Below are 18,178 nucleotides of genomic sequence, written 5' to 3'. Positions count from 1 at the left end.
GTACATGACAAGGAAATAGTTTCAAAGCAGTTTTTGATAGCAAGATAGGCATGTGGTCCTTCTCCGTGTAACGAAGTGGCTTGCACTCTGTAAACAATGCATCTCGCACCACGTAGTGCATAGCACGTCAAGGAGTCATTATGTGCCTTTAACAAAAAACGTACCAGCCAAGTGAGTCAGCAGATACACCTTAAGCTCCTGACTCTTTAAGCTGACTCATTTCCTGAGTAATAATGCAGTCCATAACAAACACACAAACCCCATGTAGCTGTCCACAGAACCTTGCATATGAACTGTTCTGTGTGAATGTGAAGCTAACAAACATGAAACAAAAGACAAACCACCAGGACACACAAATCATGTTAGAACACCTGTATTAAGTGCAGCGAGGGCGTGTGAACAGAGAGACAACTGAAGACCCCGTTCAAACAGATCAGTGATGACTCAAACACCACCACGATTCCGTAGAAGTTCCCTGTACCAAATGCCAGTGACATACTCATCTTTCCCCGTTTTCCTTTTTACAACAGTGCCATCCTAGAAATGGCTTACTTACGCCAGTTGACAGATGTTTCACTGGCAGACTCAGACCAGCTGTGATACTGAGGGGACGGTGCTTAGACAACAAACAATGTCGAAGATCTGCAGGTACCTGGGGTGTCAATGACCACAACGACCACGACTGGCTGGGTGTCAACGAACTGCACCAATCCAACGAGTAAATAAACCAAAAATAACATTGCATGAAAACAAAATAGAGGCAGTAGGAAGACCAGCTGCTTTCAAATGTCAATTGTTCTGGTATTACTCCCCTCAAAGCATTGCTCAGAGGGTGGTGTGTGCCAATTGGTTGGTAGAGACATTTCAACAGGCAGTTCATCCAATCAGAAGACAGACTGAGAAAATCAAGGCCTCTTCCTTCTCCAGCCCTTCCACATCTTCTGCAGCTTCTTAGCGCTATAAGTCACAGACTTCCACACTCCTGTGTGAGGAGAACACAGTCAGCTGGGTCAACATTATCAAATCAGTCAACATTATCGTACGACATCCTCGCCATAGCAACACAACTGACAGGTGAATAAACAGATGTATTTTTTTTTTTTTTTTACCAGCAGTGGCGATTCCTTTGGCGGTCTGAGTTATGCTTGAAGTCTTCACTATAGAAGATATCCCTGTAAAAGGACACAGTAGGGGACAAAACTAAACATTTTAAAATGAACACAAATTATTGCAAACTGTGCAGAAATGATAATGGATAATTGGTCACCTAGCCAAACTAAATGATAGTGACTTATGAGACCATTAGGGGTAACTGCCTAGGGTGTTAGGCTGACAGGTCACAATGCAGGTTCAAGTCTCTCAGGACACTAGTAACAGAAGGCAGGCAAGGCCTCTGTCCACAGACACTAATGTGGTTTACATTGAGAACAGAATAACAGGTTTTTCACTTTGCCGCCTCTGGGATCTGATCCAACAACCTTTCTGTTACCGGTCAAAAGCTTTGACCGCTGGATCTGGCAGCCCTTGTTGACCGTGTAATTCTTGGTGTAACTGGCTGTGAACTGTTTTATTTCCGTGCTCTGTTTAAGGGACGGAACATTTCACAAGGGATAGAAGACGACACGGATCTGACGACACAGAAATTAAACTCATTTGCCGACCTCCGGACATTGTTGAAGAACGAATGTAGTTCCTGGGGTAAAATGAGTTTTGACGTCCCTGCCAGACGAGGTACCTTGTTGAACCACAAATCCACAGTCAGGGTCCTGGGCCACCTGCAATAAGATCTCCTCCACGTCCCGGTTCTTCCCAGGGGGGTCCACAAGCCATGTTATCCTCTGCTGCAGTGTCCTGGGGAGGGCCATCAGCTGGACAAACAGACCCTCTGGACTTTTATCTACCTAGAACATAAACCCACGCGTCATACAGCTACAGCCCACGCGTCATACAGCTACAGCCCACGCGTCATACAGCTACAGCCCACGCGTCATACAGCTACAGCCCACGCGCCATACAGCTACAGCCCACGCGCCATACAGCTACAGCCCACGCGCCATACAGCTACAGCCCACGCGTCATACAGCTACAGCCCACGCGTCATACAGCTACAGCCCACGCGTCATACAGCTACAGCCCACGCGTCATACAGCTACAGCCCACGCGTCATACAGCTACAGCCCACGCGTCATACAGCTACAGCCCACGCGTCATACAGCTACAGCCCACGCGTCATTCACTGCAATCCGGAAAGTATTCAGACCCCTTCACTTTTTCCACATATTGTGAAAGACTTTTATTCTAAAATGGATTACATTTTTTGCCTCAGTCATCTACACGTGATACCTCACAATGACAAAGTAAAAATCAGAAGTTTCTAATGTTTTAAAAATGTATGAGAAAATCTGAAACATCACATTTACGTAAGTATTCAGACCCTATGCTATGACACCCAAAATCAGAGCTCAGGTGCATCTTGTTTCAACTGATCATCGTTCCAGATATTTTTACCACTTCATTAGTGTCCACCTGAGGTAAATTCAACTGACTGGACATTATTTGGAAAGGCACACAGCTATATAAGGTTCCATTGTTGACCGTGCATGTTAGAGGGTTAACCGGGCCATGGAACTGTCCATAGAGCTCCGAGACATGATTGGGTCGAGGCACAGATCTGGGGAAGGGTAACAAAAACATTTGTGCCACTACAGGTCTTCAAGAACACATTTTTAAATATGATTTGAAGCATAATAGTGGGAGCGACTTCCTCAGTGGGAGGGACTGCACGACTCATCAGGAATGAGGAAAGGATGAAGAGAAATACAGAGAGGTAATTGGAGAAAACCTGATCCAGAGCACACAGGACCTCGGAGTAGGGCAAAGATTTTTTTCAGCACAACAACGAACCCGAAGCAAACAGCAAAGACAATGCTGGAATGACCTCAGGACAAGTCAATGAAAGACTCTGAGTGGCCCAGCAACAGCCCAGAGTTGAACCCCATTGAACATATGTAAGATCTGCAAGGAAGAATGCAAGAGACTGCCCAAATTCAAAAGGCATACCCAAGGACACTCAAGTCTGTGACCGCTGCTAAAGGCTCTCCTACAAATAATAGAATAAAGGGTCTAAATACTAAATTATGTTCTTATTTGAAATGAATTGGCACAAATGTCTAAAGATTTTATTTTCACTTTTGGGTATTGTACATAATCAGAAATATATTAACTATAATGCAACAACATGTGGAGCAGTTCAAGCGGTCAGAACACTTTTATACAACCAAAACAAACACCTCACCTCCAACTTCCCGTGTTGAGGCTTGTACACCACCTGAGGGCACTCCTGTAGGATATTGTTGTACAGGATGCGGAAATGTTGCAAGTTGTCTTTGACGATGTTAGCTACCTTGGACCTGTCTTCTCCAATCACCATCCTGAAATCCCCTTGGGGGGCGGGACAAAGGACAGTTTAACCAACCACACTAAGCAGAGCAGAAAACTGCCAGCCACAACACTACAGTGGGAGGAAAGGAGTTGGACGTGATGCTCTCCTTGTACGCTCACACATTTTGCTCTGTATAGAGAAATCATTTCCTTTTAAATCAACAGTGCTAGAGTTAGTAATGCATCACTGGATACTGATGGAGGGTCAGATCAAAGTGATTAAAGGGATATTTTGAGAGTTTGGCTAAGAGGCACTTCACACATTTCCCTGCAATCAGGTGAATTTGTGGATACCATTTTTATGTCGGTTCCAAATAGGTTTCTATCATAGGTCTGTTCAGTTGCTTACTAGTAAAAGCAGAATGAGAAATGATTCAGGAACAGCTAGCATGGGGCAGTATACTGTGGCCTGGCAGTTAGAGCATCTGACAAGAAACGTCACGGCTGCTAGGTCAAAGTCTGAAAATGAGCAAATAAAATCAATCATTCTGTCCTTGATTCATTCACAAGGGGGTTAGTAGAACAAATGCCTGATTGGCAAATCCCATACTTTAAGATATTTACATGGCAAAAGGGAGCAGAGCCTAATACCACAGAACAGGTTGGAAGAGTGAGCGAGGAAACTTGGGTAAACTCTTAAGTTCAACAGGACAGGAACTCCCATTACAGCCAGGATAGTTTCTATGGCAACCTGTCCTCTAATACTCCTAGAAAGACTAACTGACCGAAATCCTGTTGAATAAAATGACTGTCCAGTGAGTTGGACATATTACATTCAATTTCCCTCCCTGTAAAACAGTGTCTTCATCCACTTAATTTGAGAAAGACAACAAATTGTATTTCAAATGTTTTGTTTTGGTGTTTACAAAAATATCCATCAAATAGCACATAGGCAGAATGTTTGAATGTTAAGGCACATTAAAAGTTTTGTAAGACTATACAATTATGTTATTGCCAGACGGGATTTTTTTTATTATTACGTTTAATGCCATGTTTAATGTCCATTGGTGTTGAACATGCTATTTTTTCCCACTAAGTGATAAAATAACTGTATGAAAACATTTTGAATAACTTTGAAATGCATCTGGTCACAACAAAATGTATAAGGGGATATTTTAAGATATTTGTATTAACCCTCACCCTGATTTGATCATGTATTAATCAAAGCTGTTGTCTGATTTTACTGGTCCTTAACTCTCAGGACAGTCACGGTGTAAACCGGGGGTTAACCTGCCCCAGAGCAGGTTAGTACCAAATGATTAGTTGCCACAGAAACGTGCCCGGCTAAAACATGACACTTTTACATGACTGGCTGTCCCTTGTTGAACTCAAGAATTGACCGAAGTCACTCCTTGAACCTGATGGGCAGCAGTCACCAGCATAGGAGAGGCCGGCTATCTGCAGGAAGAGGTCCTCCTCAGAGAAGCTCTCTGGTAGCATGAGGAAGGAGGCGGTCACAGCGCTCTTCAGGTTGCCCACCAACGCAGCACGCAGTTTCCCGTTCTCACCCTGAGCCAAGATCTTAACCTGGACGAGAACACCACAACAACAACAACATCACCTACAGAGTCAGAGGGGTGTAAACACACAGCGTATATGAGGATCCTGTTCCAGCCGGGCTAATAGATTCTAGAAGTGTCACTAAACAAGAAAACAGGTAAGCCTAGTTCAGTCGGCCCACAACAGAAAGTGTTGCCATCTCCAGATTCTAACCCGGGTCGCCCACATGAAAGGTTGTGTCGTTAACCACTACACCAGAGCTGTACACTGGCTGGGTGTCAGTATAGCCTCTTGTCTCTATCCTGAACAAATCCACTTTTGCCTCTGGCTGTTTTAACAGTTAACTGGCCATTCGTGAATGACATTGATACAGTTAAAATGACTAACGTTTCTTACTAAGTTTACCTCCACCACAAAGTGTCCATGTATGGCGTTTGCCCCTGGCTATTTAACAGCATATTAGCCAGTAATAAGCTTTACCGGTATCTACTAACTTACTGGAATAATCAAAAGAGTTGAGCAATTGCTAGTGAGTCTGCCAAAGCTATTTTTTCTTTTTTTTTTTTTTTATGGCCAAACAATGTACTTTTTTCTTTCATTCGTGAATGATACAATAACTATCAATAAAGGCGACGATAACTAACTTTTTCATCAAGTGAAAAGACGAAATATTTGTGGAATCTACCTGAAATAAATAATAAATGTTGTTTATCTCAATAGATTCTTTCACATGAGAGGCACTGTCTTTAACCACTACGCCACGGCATCACACGTTTCAGCAGTCTCTAGACTCCATTGAGGATTGTGTTAAACTGACTAACGTTTCTTATTAAGTTTACCTCCACCATAGCGTCTAGGAACTGTATTGCTCTTGCCACTGGCCGTTTAACAGCTTATTAGCCAGTAATAGTCTTACTAGTATCTACTAACTTCCTAGGAATAATCATAAGAACTGAACAATTGCTAGCAAGACTGAAGATGAACTTTTCCATGCAAGAAACAGTTGCAATATAACCGTATACAGTTTCAGTTAAGGCTTACTGTAACGTACCTACTCTGTTAAGCCAGCAAATGTGGTTGTCTATCCTGACCCAAAAAGCATGCACAGATGCGTACTTCCAAAATCCACCAGAAACAGTCGCAACATAACAGTAAACTGTTTTATTTCAATAATTCATAATGCATACTTTGCTATGCCTGCGAGGAGATACGAACTCGGGCCCTACAGTTCACAGGTCCACTTCTCTAACCACTACGCTATTTAACAAGAAGTAGTCAGTCAGTCAGTGACACACTCACTCAGTAAGAGACATTCGCTTATGCGGTCCAGCAAAAACACCTACTGCCCCCACATGGTTCCAAAGTGGTACTGCACCCCTGAAGAGTTCAATAATAGTAGTCAACAACCTCCATGATGACAGTACCTGGACGTTAACCTTCCTAATGACAACGACTGGGTGGGTTCGGGTTGGTTAGGGTTAGATGTCGTGTCTGGTGTGGGTTTTTGGCTCACTGACCGGTTTGTGCAGTCTCCCAGCCACATACATGGTCTTCCAGTGTAACAGATCGTCAGTGAGAGAATCAGTACTAATCACACCATATTTAATGATCTGTTGAGAGAGAGAGAGAGAAACACGGTCATTCTCACTCATAACGTTTTACACATTACACATACAGCACCAAATTTGCATTTATCCTTTTACTTAAGTTGTTTGTAATGTTTTTTTTATTTCATTTAACTTTCACCTTTGTAATTTATTACAACTTTTTATTATTATTTTCCACTTTCTGTGGCAATGTGAACAAATGTTTTCCATGCCAATTAGGCACTAAACATTTTTAAACTGAAGCAGAGAGCAAAACAGAGCAATACAGACAAATAGCAAGACAGAAAGAACCAGAGAGGGAGAGAGCCAAAAAGCAGTACAGACATTAAGCCCTTTACAAATTGTGTTAAAACCCAACATTCAAGGTAAATCCAAAGACAATCACAATATAAAAACACAACAATAAAAACTAAAAAGATGCAAGAGCCCAGGACAGATTGAAAAAAATTGGTTAAGATTTTAGTAAACTTTTGCATGTGAAGCCTGAATCCCACAGACCTTCATAAGACAGTTCAAGTTCAAATACTGGTGTAATGACATTACCTATCTTGCCTTGTTTATGAGAAACTGAGTCAGAGTAAAGGGACGCTTTCCTGATCTTGAGAATACAGCTCGTTTAATTTCCCTTGTACAGCAGAGTGAGTGCAAGGAGGTTACTAACATTTGAGAAATGCCTCAGATTTAGTTTGGGACCAGTGCTAATGTAATCTCCTCATAGATGTATCCTAGCATCAGGGATGTCTTCATGCAAGTCATTCACCCAAACGTTGAACAAGACAAAAATGACATCTAGAGGTTTGTGTCTTGGCATAATGACTAGGGTGTTAGGTCACAATGACTCTATTCTTTCTGACTTTGCTACAGTGGTGTCAGAAGACACATAGGCCTCAGTCCACCAATGCCTTATCTACCTAGAAACACAAGTACCTTTCCATCCACGGGCACTAACGTGTTGTAGTAAACTCCAGCCCCATGTTCCTGTATCCGGCTGATCTTCCTCGGCCCCAGGAACTTCAACAAAGAGTAATGTTTTCTGTTCTGCATCAGGTTCATAGTATGCCATGTTACTGGGTCGTCCACCACTAACACAAAGTCCAGCATGTTTTTCTGAGGGGGGAGGATTATTGTCAGTTAGTAACATTACGAGATTGCCTGATTGTAGTCGTACATGTGACAATGCTGTCCCCTATTCAGAACTCCGTGTCTTTGTCACACAGGCACTGACAGTTCCATAAATGTTTTGAGAGCAGCTGAAATGGCAACCTAGATTCCTAGCATCTGTGAAATGTCCAATTCCATGCACTGCAGAAGACTACTAAATAAAACTTGACTTACCGCCATTTGACTTTGACTAGTTCCGTTTTGTTTGAAAACTCCAGATCCATAGGCAAATGCCAGACTGATGTCTTGAGGAAACAGCGACAGTATTCTTCGGTAAAACACACTCGTGTTCTGCAAAGCTGGAAGCGTCATGATTCCAAGGCGCCCTGGCAACTTCAACCAGTTAAATTTAGCTAACTAGTTAGTTACAACAGTGACATTACAGACATAACAGTAGGTACCTAGCTGCATGACAGTTAGCGAGTTACTGTGTATCAACTAACTACTGGTACTAACGTTGCCAAATTGGCCATACAAACCGAACACGAAAAAATAACGTCAAGCGATTTGTGTGGCGGTCAGTATAGAGCACAACGCAATATAGGGCACAACGTTTCTCCTTGACCAGGGTTTACAGTACACAATGTAAGCCAAGCTGTATCAACGTTAGCTAGCAAACTAACTGCGCTGGGTTCTTCTTCTCTTAATGTTTTGACTGACCAATTGAAAGGTGCTATACTGCCACCTACTGTACCGGCATGGGAGGTCGGGTCACGGCCTACCTACATCATCATGCTCTCGAGTTCAAACCTCTCTGGCTGAGATATTGAGACACTTTCAATCTCAAATCGCGTACTACATACTACAAGTACGTAAAGTACTTGGTATGAAGTGATGGTAAAGTAAGTACTGTTTAGTTGATTTGGGACCGACTGGGATATAGTACCTCGTCATAAAACTGCGTCTCAACATAACATGATTTTGTGACTCATTAACATCACACCAAATGTGAATATTTAGCTAGACACCATTAAGCAGTGTTAAACGGACTAACTTTTTGTGAACTTCATTCCAAATATTCTGCAGTAGGCTGGACAACTTTTACAACCTTTAAATTAATCAATATTATGCACATACATTATATTTTAAAAAATTACTTCAAAAATGTGTTATAACGCAATCACTTTTTAAAATGTCATCATACAAACTTCATTAAAAGATCAAAATATACTACCCTAGGGTGGACAACTTTTACAACCTTTGATTTGATCCAGAAACCACAACTAGAATCTTTGATAATTCACAAATTTGGAAAAACTTACATTTAATACACATTTTCATAATTTTAAAATTACAATTATATCGCAGTAACTTATACATTAACAAAAAGATTCATATAAAATTAATTCCAAGTTTAAGATATTCTCCAGGAAGCTGGACAACTTTTACAACCTTTGATTTGATCCAAAAAGCACAACTAGAATCCAGTTTTATTGCAATAACTATTTCAAAAAGATTAATAGAAACCCCATTAAAAGTTCAAATTATTCTCACGTACGCTGGACAACTTTTAAAACCTGTAAATTTATCGAAATAGTACACTTCAATTTAATACACATTTTCAAACTTTGCAAAATACCATTATATCGCAAAAACTTTTTCAAAAGGTATCATAGAAACTTTCAAAAACATAGAAGTTCTAAATATTCTACCACAGGGGGCACAACTTTGACAACCTTTGATTTGATCCAAAAATCCCCCATTTATCATGAGCTGAACTCAAAGATCAAAGACTCTCTATGTACACAAAAGGCATATTTCTCTCAAATCTGTCTAAATCTGTGTTAGTGAGCACTTCTCCTTCGCCAAGATAATCCATCCACCTCACAGATGTGGCATATGAAGATGCTGATTAGACAGCATGATTATTGCACAGGTGTGCCTTAGGCTGGCCACAATAAAAAGCCACTCTAAAATTTGCAGTTTCACTGTATTGGGGGGGTCCGAGGGGTCCGAAAACCAGTCAGTGGAATGTTGGTCCACTCCTCTTCAATGGCTGTGCGAAGTTGCTGGATATTGGCAGGACCTGAAACATGCTGTCTTATACGCCGATCCAGAGTATCCCAAACATGCTCAATGGGTGACATGTCCGGTGATTATGCTGGCCATATAAGAACTGGGATGTTTTCAGCTTCCAGGAATTATCTACAGATCCTTGCAACATGGGGCCGTGCATTATTATGCTGCAACATGAGGTGATGGTTGAGGATGAAAGGCACAAAAATGGGCCTCAGGATCTCGTCACGGTATCTCTGTGCATTCAAAATGGCATCAATAAAATGCACCTATGTTCGTTGTCCATAACACACGCCTGCTCATACCATAACCCCACCGCCACCATGGGCCACTCGAACCACAACGTTGACATCAGCAAACCGCTCAAACCACACAACGCCATACACACGGTCATCTGCCTTGTATAGTGAAAACCGGGATTCAACTTGTGAAGAGAACACCTCTCCAAAGTGCCAGACGCCATAGAATGTGAGCATTTGCCCACTCAAGTCGGTTACGACGACGAACTGCAGTCAGGTCAAGACCCCGATGAGAACGACAAGCATGCAGATGAGATTCCCTGAGACGTTTTCTGACAGTTTGTGCAGAAATTATTTGGTTTTGCAAACCGATTGTTGCACCAACTATCCAGGTGGACAGGAGGTGAAGATGCTGGATGTGGAGGTCCTGGGCTGGTGTGGTAACACGTGGTCTGCGGTTGTGAGGCCGGTTGGATGTACTGCCAAATTCTCTGAAACGCCTTCAGAGGCGGCTTTTGGTAGAGAACTGAACATTCAATTCACAGGCAACAACTCTGGTGGACATTCCTGCAGTCGGCATGCCAATTGCACGCTCCCTCAAAACATGTGATATCTGTGGCATTGTGCTGTGTGATGGAATTGCACATTTTAGAATGGCTTTTTAGGTGGCCAGCCTAAGGCACACCTGTGCAATAATCATGCTTTTGGCCTTCTAGTGGATTCAGACCTCCTCTAGAAGTCAGTGTGGAGGAACACAGTGACATTACAAACCTTCGGAAGGTCGGAAACCAGTTGAAATAAATGTACAAACTGTGAGGTATGCACACTTGAAAATCAAACCATATGCTAGTGTTCAATTAATGTTAAGCCTCCTTGAACCAAAAAATGTCTGACAGAAACATTTATGTATTAAAAATACAAAACTGAAATATAATAATCGGATAAACCTTGATCCCCTTGTAAAACATGTACGAAGCTTGATTAAGGTATCTTGTTGGAACAAGTAATTATAACACTTTTCTCTGATAGAGGAAATCACACCAAACCCCACAATATGAAATAGGCATTACTGTGAAATATAAATTTATTTTAACTTATTAATGTAATTTATAATTTACTTTTCACTGATACCCGAGTATAAAGCTAAAACATAATCCTCTGACATGGACCTCAATCACAATTATGACTAGACTTTACCACCCCAAAGTGACCAAAAATATGAAGTGTGTCCTGCTGGCTTATGGATTAACTGGGATGTCTTCACTGTCAGTGACACCTCTGATTGGCAGATCTGTATATCAGGGTTTTTGGCATCACCAGCTGGTCCAATACAGAAATATGGGTAGAGCTTATCAGTAAACGTGTCTTTGTGGGTGTAGATAAGAGTCATGTCTTCAGAGTCATAGAAGGACACCGTCCCCCTCTCGTAGTCCAGCTGCACTTGGATCCTGTTGGGTCTCCTCTTCAGAGTCAGGGTCTCACTCATTCCATTTGTATACTCACCACTCATTTGCATAACAGCCCAGATTCCGGACTTTGGAGACGCAAATACCTCCCCCTTCCTGTCAATGGACTCTTTAGCCACGCCCAGGCTCCACCTAGGATGGTCCCCCACCTCTATCTCCCAGCTGGGTCTTCCAGTGCTGAAGCCTTCCGAGGCCAGAACAACCGTATGATATGTGAATCTCTCTGGATTGTTGGGGGGTTGCTGCTTGTCTGTGTTTCTCACACTGGTCAGATCATCCGACAGAGAGAGCCAGGCGTTTGCAGTGTTGGGGTCCAGAATCACAGGGGCTTTAAAACAAAACACATTTTACAACATAATGTATAAATATTACAATCTAACCAGGACTGGTGTCTGGAAAGATCTGCAAAGTGATCTTTAGTTCAACTAAATGTATCAGGGCTTTTTTTATTTTTAATTAAAGGAAACCATGTTCTCTCTGATCTGGTACTCACTGTGTTTGATAATCCCTTGCATCTTCTCCCAGACTCTGAACTGCAGGTTGCTCAGGTGTTTGGTCATGTCTATCAACTCACCTGGTCCCACCTGTGGATCTGGCAGAGTGCACTGGGCTCTGGAAGAACAGACAGGAGTAAGTTATGCTGTGGTATCAGGTTCAGAACCACAGAGATAAGGGACACAGGAAGTAGATTACTTACCTTTCCTTTGTGGCCTTGAAATTCTGGAGAAAAAACACATCATATTTATTAACAGATTAACAGAGTCCATTTAGTCTTACAATAAGAGAGAAGTTCTTACCTGCAGGAATATGATGTCTTCAGCTTTCAGCTCTTCCTCTATGGATCTGGTTTTGCCTAAAAGTGAAGATATCTCTTTGCTTATCTCCTTAACTTTATTTTTCATCATTTGACTCTTCTGCTTCTCTTCCTCATTCAGTGCAGCTATTTTGACCTCTTCTTCCTCTCGTAGAAACTGCCGAAGCTTCTCAAAGTCCTCTTTAATCTGAGTCTCTGCTTGCTGGGCCTGGTTCTGGAGACAGGTGAAGGAATGCATTTAACATATCAGCACAGTTTATATACTTTAATTTGTGTTAATTGCATTCAGTGTATGTACTGTACGTACCATGTTTGTAGCAACTATAAAACTCAAACAGATAATAATACATTTCATATTGTAGATCCTTCAAAGTAACCACCCTTTGCCTTGATGACAGCTTTGCACACTCTTGGCATTCTTTCAACCAGCTTCATGAGGTAATCACCTGGAAAGCATTTTAATTACCAGATGTACCTTGTAAAACGTTAATTTGCTTCTTCCTTCCTCAGTGCATTTGAACCAGTCAGTTATGTTGTGATAAGGTGGGGGGGTAAACAGAAGACCATCATTGTGGATATGATGGCAAAGAGCAGCTCAAATAAGCAAAGAGAAACAACCGTCTTAAACAACAATCATTACTTCAAAAAGGCCACTCAATACGGAAAATTAAGTTTCTTCAAGTGCAGTCGCAAAAACCATCAAGCGCTATGATTTAACAGGCTCTCATGAGGACCGCCACAGGAGAGGAAGACCCAGAGTTCCCTCTGTTGCAGAGGATAGGTTCAATAGAATTACCAGCCTCACAAATTGGCAATTAACTGCAGTTCAGATTGCAGGCCAAATAAATGCCTTACAGAGTTGAAGTAACAGACACATCTCACCATCAGACTTTGTAAATCAGACCTTCATTATCACACCAATAAGAAAAGACTTGCTCGGGCCAAGACACACAAGAAATTTACTCTGATGAGTCTATATGTGAGATTTGTGGTTCCAGCAGCCATGTCCTTGTGAGATGCAGTGGATGAACAGATGATCTCTGCATGTGTGGTTCCCACCAGAAGCTTGGAGGAGGTGTGATGGTTTGGGATGAGTTGGACAGCAGTGCTCAGCTTTTGTGTATGTACATACACAAGTGCTCAGCTTTTGTGTAAAATCGTTCAAGACTGTTGGGAATGCATTCCATGTGACTACCTCATGAAGCTGGTTGAGAGAACGGTAAGTGTGTGCTGAGCTTTAGTCTGTAAACTAACCAAATGTGGAAAAAGGGAAGGAATTTGAATACAAATGCACTGTGTATGTACATATACTTACCTTAATGTGCTTTGCTGATTTGTCCCATATTTGTTTAACATCCTCAAAGATCTTCAGCTTCTCCTGTAAGGGCTTCTGGGCATTCCAGATTTCCTCCTGGAAACAGATTAACCTTAGTTGAGGATTCAGTCTCAGAAGGTTCATTTCTATGTCAAATGACCACCAAAATGTGATGTCAAACGAAAGTGTCAATATTTAAGAAGAAGCAGAAACATTCACTTTTTGTCCCCAATACTTTTCCATCCTAACATTAGGAATTAAAAACAGCTTAGGTTCTGGCCAAACAGATTGTAAAAAAATCTTAGAAAATCTTTACCTGAAAAAAGGTATTAAATGCAAACACAATACTGTTGAGGACATGACACGTTGCTAACAAATAAGATTACTTATGTCAAGATATTTAAAAAAAATCCTTCTGTAAGTTAATGAACATATCCTGTAGTTTCTTGTGTTTGAGGTATTTTTTTCCCTCTTCTGTCAAGGTTGGACATTCCTACATTAGCATACTGGGCTCACTAACCTGTCTCCTTTCTAGTCATGCTTTATTTGAGCCTCTCAGATTTGGCTCGGTTTCTGTTTGTCTGGATCTGTTATCTAACTTATCCGCGACCCGGCCCCGGATAAGCGGAAGAAGATGGATGGATGATTAGATTTTGTCTCAGTCCCAGGGTCTAATGCTGCTGTATTATTATGCGGGGGAGCAGGGTCAGTTCTCCTTCTCCACTATAAATCCCTGTAGATGTAAGGAATGCATTTTCAAAATGTTCCCTGTCTCTTGTCGTTTTTAAACTTAGGAGGACATGAGGATTTGCCCACACCCGAGGAGTACCAGGCTTGAAAGAACCGTTGCTGTCTCTGTCCAAAGTTCTCCTGGTTGTGTTGCAGATCAAGACGATACCTGACGATTTCAACTGCCACTGTGCTGACCCCTCCCCCCTCCCCCTTGTTGTCCCTCTATGTAAAGATACATACAGTAGTAGCTTGACAGTTGTAGTATAGCAGCCAACGATGTCAACAACACTACGGACTATATCCTGTTTAATCTGGCCTGGTCTAATCTAATTTTCAGACACTTATGTCCAAATTCATGAAATGTCTGGGGGAAGAATGAATCATGTGGCTTTCACAGACAGACAGACTAGTGTGGGAAATTCCTAGGGGCATAGCTATTGGCTCAACTCAACATCCAACTGTAGATGAACATAAAAAACTCCACAGAACCGCCAAACCTTACACAGGTACTCCTCATTTTAATTCACAATCCACAAAAATACCCTTTATTACTACATAATTTGTCTGTTAAATAATGACTATACGATAATGGCATCGATGTTTGCAAGTACAATATTTTTTTTTCAATGAAATGAACTCAAAGGTTTTAAATTAAGAGGTATACATCAAGGGTGCCCAACTTCCCCATATTTATTTATCTTAAAGTACACTAGCTTCTGCCTAATCATATAAACTCTAATTTAGACTGTATAACTTTTGAAGATATAACTTTTATTATAAGCCAATTAGTGAGAGATACTGTTCTTCTCTTAGAGAATAGAGATCAAATATCAATAACTTTCAACATGATAACGTTTTATGACCGAATGTTCATAGATGTGAAATGTACCTACAGGTTTAAATTAATATCTTCAAATTTGAAATGTCCTTATTATGAGTGCAATGCAGTAGTATACATTCTAAAGTACCATATGTTTCAAGTACAGTAGAGTTTATATTACAATATTATTACCTTATAGTAGATATTACTACTGTAAACACTATTCTGTAACATGCTTTGCTGTTCTGTAATGTACTGTCCAGACTTGCTAAATGTAGACAAGATAAAATAATAATTAAATATCCAAAAGGTTTTTTATCCACAGATCCAAAAAGTATTCATCACAACAAATACATCACAGTGAATACCTAACATGAATTTAGGTGTCATAGGTGTTAGCTAACACCCCATTCCTTCTGCAGACATTCAAACCTATCACCCACCCATATCATTATTTGTATATATTTATCTTACCGTATATATTTTTACGGCTTCATCTACAGGGATGCAGTTATGATGTTTATGAGTCTTTGAATCCCGACACACCAAACAGATGGGCTGTTCATCCTCCAGACAGAAGAGCTTGAGTTTCTCACTGTGAAGACTACACAGCGCTTCAGACCCGGCGCTCTGACGTGTTGGATCTCTCTGGCTCCGTAAGAAGGACTCACACAGGTTTTTTAGAGCCAGGTTAGGGTGAGGATCCACTGGACATATCGTCTGACAAACTGGACATTCTTTATTTTCTTTCCCTTTCCAGCATAAATCCAGACAGGCTTTGCAGAAGCTGTGACTACATGACAGCAGGACAGGATCTTTGAAGATGTCATAACACACAGGACAGGAGAGATCCTCCACTGGGAGAGACGACCTGGAAGCCATTTTCTGACACGGTGCCACTTATTATTCTGGGGTGTTGGTCGAAATTATCTCTCTTAAAATATTTCCTCTCCTAGAAACATAGGTTCAGCTGCAATTCAATATGGTTTTTAGGTTGCAGTTCAAATGATGTATCTTTAAATTTGTATATCTCTTTCTAGCAACACTCATACCAATGTAGTGTGGTGGATCCAGCTGAGCAGCGACTGGCAATGTTAAAATGATTGCAGTGAACAACACTTCTGTCTCAAAAGGTGATATGGGCAGAGTATTTGTTATAAACCTGATCTGTAAGTTTTCAGATTCAAGCTTGACAGTTAAACAATAGATTGGAATTTAAAACATCTGTAAGCTGCTAGGGGATTTGTTGAGTGTGTTAAAAAAAGATTTAGATATGTACACTGCAAATGAAAGCAGGTCTGGTGAACTACACACAACCGAAAACAATGCACATAAAAACAAAGCCAACACAAACCGGTTTGTGGAAGAAGTATCTGCTTTTCAGGGTAAATTCCCAGAACAGACATTTGTTTAAGATCCATTTACTGTTTTAGAAAAACATAGAAAGAAACATCAACACAGACCTTTAAAGGCCAAAGGGAGAAACACAGAGAGCAGTCACATCAGGCCCTAGCAACTTTTATCCCATGATGCTTATAGGTAAGGCCAGGTGACTGGACTGCCTGACAGAAGGCCCTGTTTCAAAGTGTCACGAATGAAGACTCTCTAATCCACAACTTATTTTCATTACGAACGGGCGGCGCTGGCCTGGTGTGCCGCGCACAAAGGGCCACTCTGATCTGGTACTGAGAAAACAAACAGAATGTTTTCTGATGACTCATAAGCACCTGCGTCAGCTCTGCCAAGCTTCCCCACACATTCGGGAGACCACCGACGAGTCCTCGTTAGGCGGATGGTGGCACACCCTGCCGCCAGCCCATCTGCCACGTCGGGGCGCACGCTCAGGCAACCTGGTTAAGGCCGACAGAATGGGTTGTGCCGCGCGTCCACGTCCACTGAAGTTGACATGCTTATTCCACTGAACCTCACTTTTTGGAGATTTTCAATAGGTTAACAACTGACCAGCAAAATAGGACTGTTGATTATTCCAAAAAACAGTGCATTTAATATAACATACAGTGGGGAGAACAAGTATTTGATACACTGCCGATTTTGCAGGTTTTCCTACTTACAAAGCATGTAGAAGTCTGTCATTTTTATCATAGGTACTCTTCAACTGTGAGTGACGGAATCTAAAACAAAAATCCAGAAAATCACATTGTATGATTGTTAAGTAATTAATTTGCATTTAATTGCATGACATAAGTATTTGATACATCAGAAAAGCAGAACTTAATATTTGGTACAGAAACCTTTGTTTGCAATTACAGAGTCATAAGTTTCCTGTAGTTCTTGACCAGGTTTGCACACACTGCAGCAAGGAATTTGGCCCACTCCTCCACACAGACCTCCTCCAGATCCTTCAGGTTTCGGGGTTGCTGGGCAATACGGACTTTCAGCTCCCTCCAAAGATGTTCTATTGGGTTCAGGTCTGGAGACTGGCTAAGCCACTCCAGGACCTTGAGATGCTTCTTACGGAGCCACTCCTTAGTTGCCCTGGCTGTGTGTTTCAGGTCGTTGTCATGCTGGAAAACCCAGCCATGACCCATCTTCAATGCTCTTACTGAGGGAAGGAGGTTGTTGGCCAAGATCTCACGATACGTGCAGTCGTCCTGTCCCCTTTGCAGAAAAGCATCCGCAAAAAATGATGTTTCCACCTCCATGCTTCACAGTTGGGATGGTGTTCTTGGGGTTGTACTCATCCTTCTTCTTCCTCCAAACACGGCGAGTGGAGTTTAGACCAAAAAGCTCTATTTTTGTCTCATCAGACCACATGACCTTCTCCCATTCCTCCTCTGGATCATCCAGATGGTCATTGGCAAACTTCAGACGGGCCTGGACATGCGCTGGCTTGAGCAGGGGAACCTTGCGAGCACTGCAGGATTTTAATCCATGACGGCATACTGTGTTACTAATGGTTTTCTTTGAGACTGTGGTCCCAGCTCTCTTCAGGTCATTGACCAGGTCCTGCCATGTAGTTCTGGGCTGATCCCTCACCTTCCTCACGATCATTGATGCCCCACAAGGTGAGATCTTGCATGGAGCCCCAGACCGAGGGAGATTGACC

The 18,178-nt window shown here is 41.8% G+C and overlaps 2 protein-coding genes across 2 annotated transcripts; both read right to left on the bottom strand.

Moving 5' to 3' along the window:
- Positions 1 to 357: 357 nt before the first annotated feature.
- On the bottom strand, positions 358 to 8,369 carry tamm41 (TAM41 mitochondrial translocator assembly and maintenance homolog). Its single transcript, XM_010864610.4, has 8 exons — positions 7,884 to 8,369; positions 7,476 to 7,655; positions 6,459 to 6,551; positions 4,818 to 4,968; positions 3,296 to 3,441; positions 1,736 to 1,901; positions 1,110 to 1,172; positions 358 to 982 (listed from the first exon to the last, which is right to left on the bottom strand). The coding sequence occupies exons 1-8, from the start codon at positions 8,019 to 8,021 to the stop codon at positions 906 to 908; spliced, it is 1,014 nt and encodes a 337-aa protein (XP_010862912.2). The 5' UTR covers positions 8,022 to 8,369; the 3' UTR covers positions 358 to 905.
- A 2,361-nt stretch (positions 8,370 to 10,730) lies between these two features.
- On the bottom strand, positions 10,731 to 16,311 carry LOC105006203 (tripartite motif-containing protein 35). Its single transcript, XM_010864611.4, has 6 exons — positions 15,586 to 16,311; positions 13,560 to 13,655; positions 12,228 to 12,458; positions 12,128 to 12,150; positions 11,924 to 12,042; positions 10,731 to 11,758 (listed from the first exon to the last, which is right to left on the bottom strand). The coding sequence occupies exons 1-6, from the start codon at positions 15,991 to 15,993 to the stop codon at positions 11,151 to 11,153; spliced, it is 1,485 nt and encodes a 494-aa protein (XP_010862913.2). The 5' UTR covers positions 15,994 to 16,311; the 3' UTR covers positions 10,731 to 11,150.
- Positions 16,312 to 18,178: the final 1,867 nt, after the last annotated feature.

Source organism: Esox lucius, chromosome 2, assembly GCF_011004845.1.
Source record: "Esox lucius isolate fEsoLuc1 chromosome 2, fEsoLuc1.pri, whole genome shotgun sequence".
NCBI lineage: Eukaryota > Metazoa > Chordata > Actinopteri > Esociformes > Esocidae > Esox > Esox lucius.
Note: the sequence above shows the minus strand (reverse complement) of the source record. Positions and strands in the feature narration are given on the sequence as shown.

What these genes read in the sequence shown, in the direction of transcription:
- tamm41 (XM_010864610.4), bottom strand. Translation starts at nt 8,021, where the DNA reads ATGACGCTTCCAGCTTTGCAGAACACGAGTGTGTTTTACCGAAGAATA. An exon ending in AGCCGGCCTCTCCTATGCTG is followed by an intron (nt 3,442 to 4,817) that starts GTGACTGCTGCC and finishes CCGCCCCCCAAG; the next exon opens with GGGATTTCAGGATGGTGATT. An exon ending in CAAAGGAATCGCCACTGCTG is followed by an intron (nt 983 to 1,109) that starts GTAAAAAAAAAA and finishes CTCCTCACACAG; the next exon opens with GAGTGTGGAAGTCTGTGACT.
- LOC105006203 (XM_010864611.4), bottom strand. Translation starts at nt 15,993, where the DNA reads ATGGCTTCCAGGTCGTCTCTCCCAGTGGAGGATCTCTCCTGTCCTGTG. An exon ending in AATCAGCAAAGCACATTAAG is followed by an intron (nt 12,459 to 13,559) that starts GTAAGTATATGT and finishes ACCTGTCTCCAG; the next exon opens with AACCAGGCCCAGCAAGCAGA. An exon ending in AAGACATCATATTCCTGCAG is followed by an intron (nt 12,151 to 12,227) that starts GTAAGAACTTCT and finishes TTTTTTCTCCAG; the next exon opens with AATTTCAAGGCCACAAAGGA.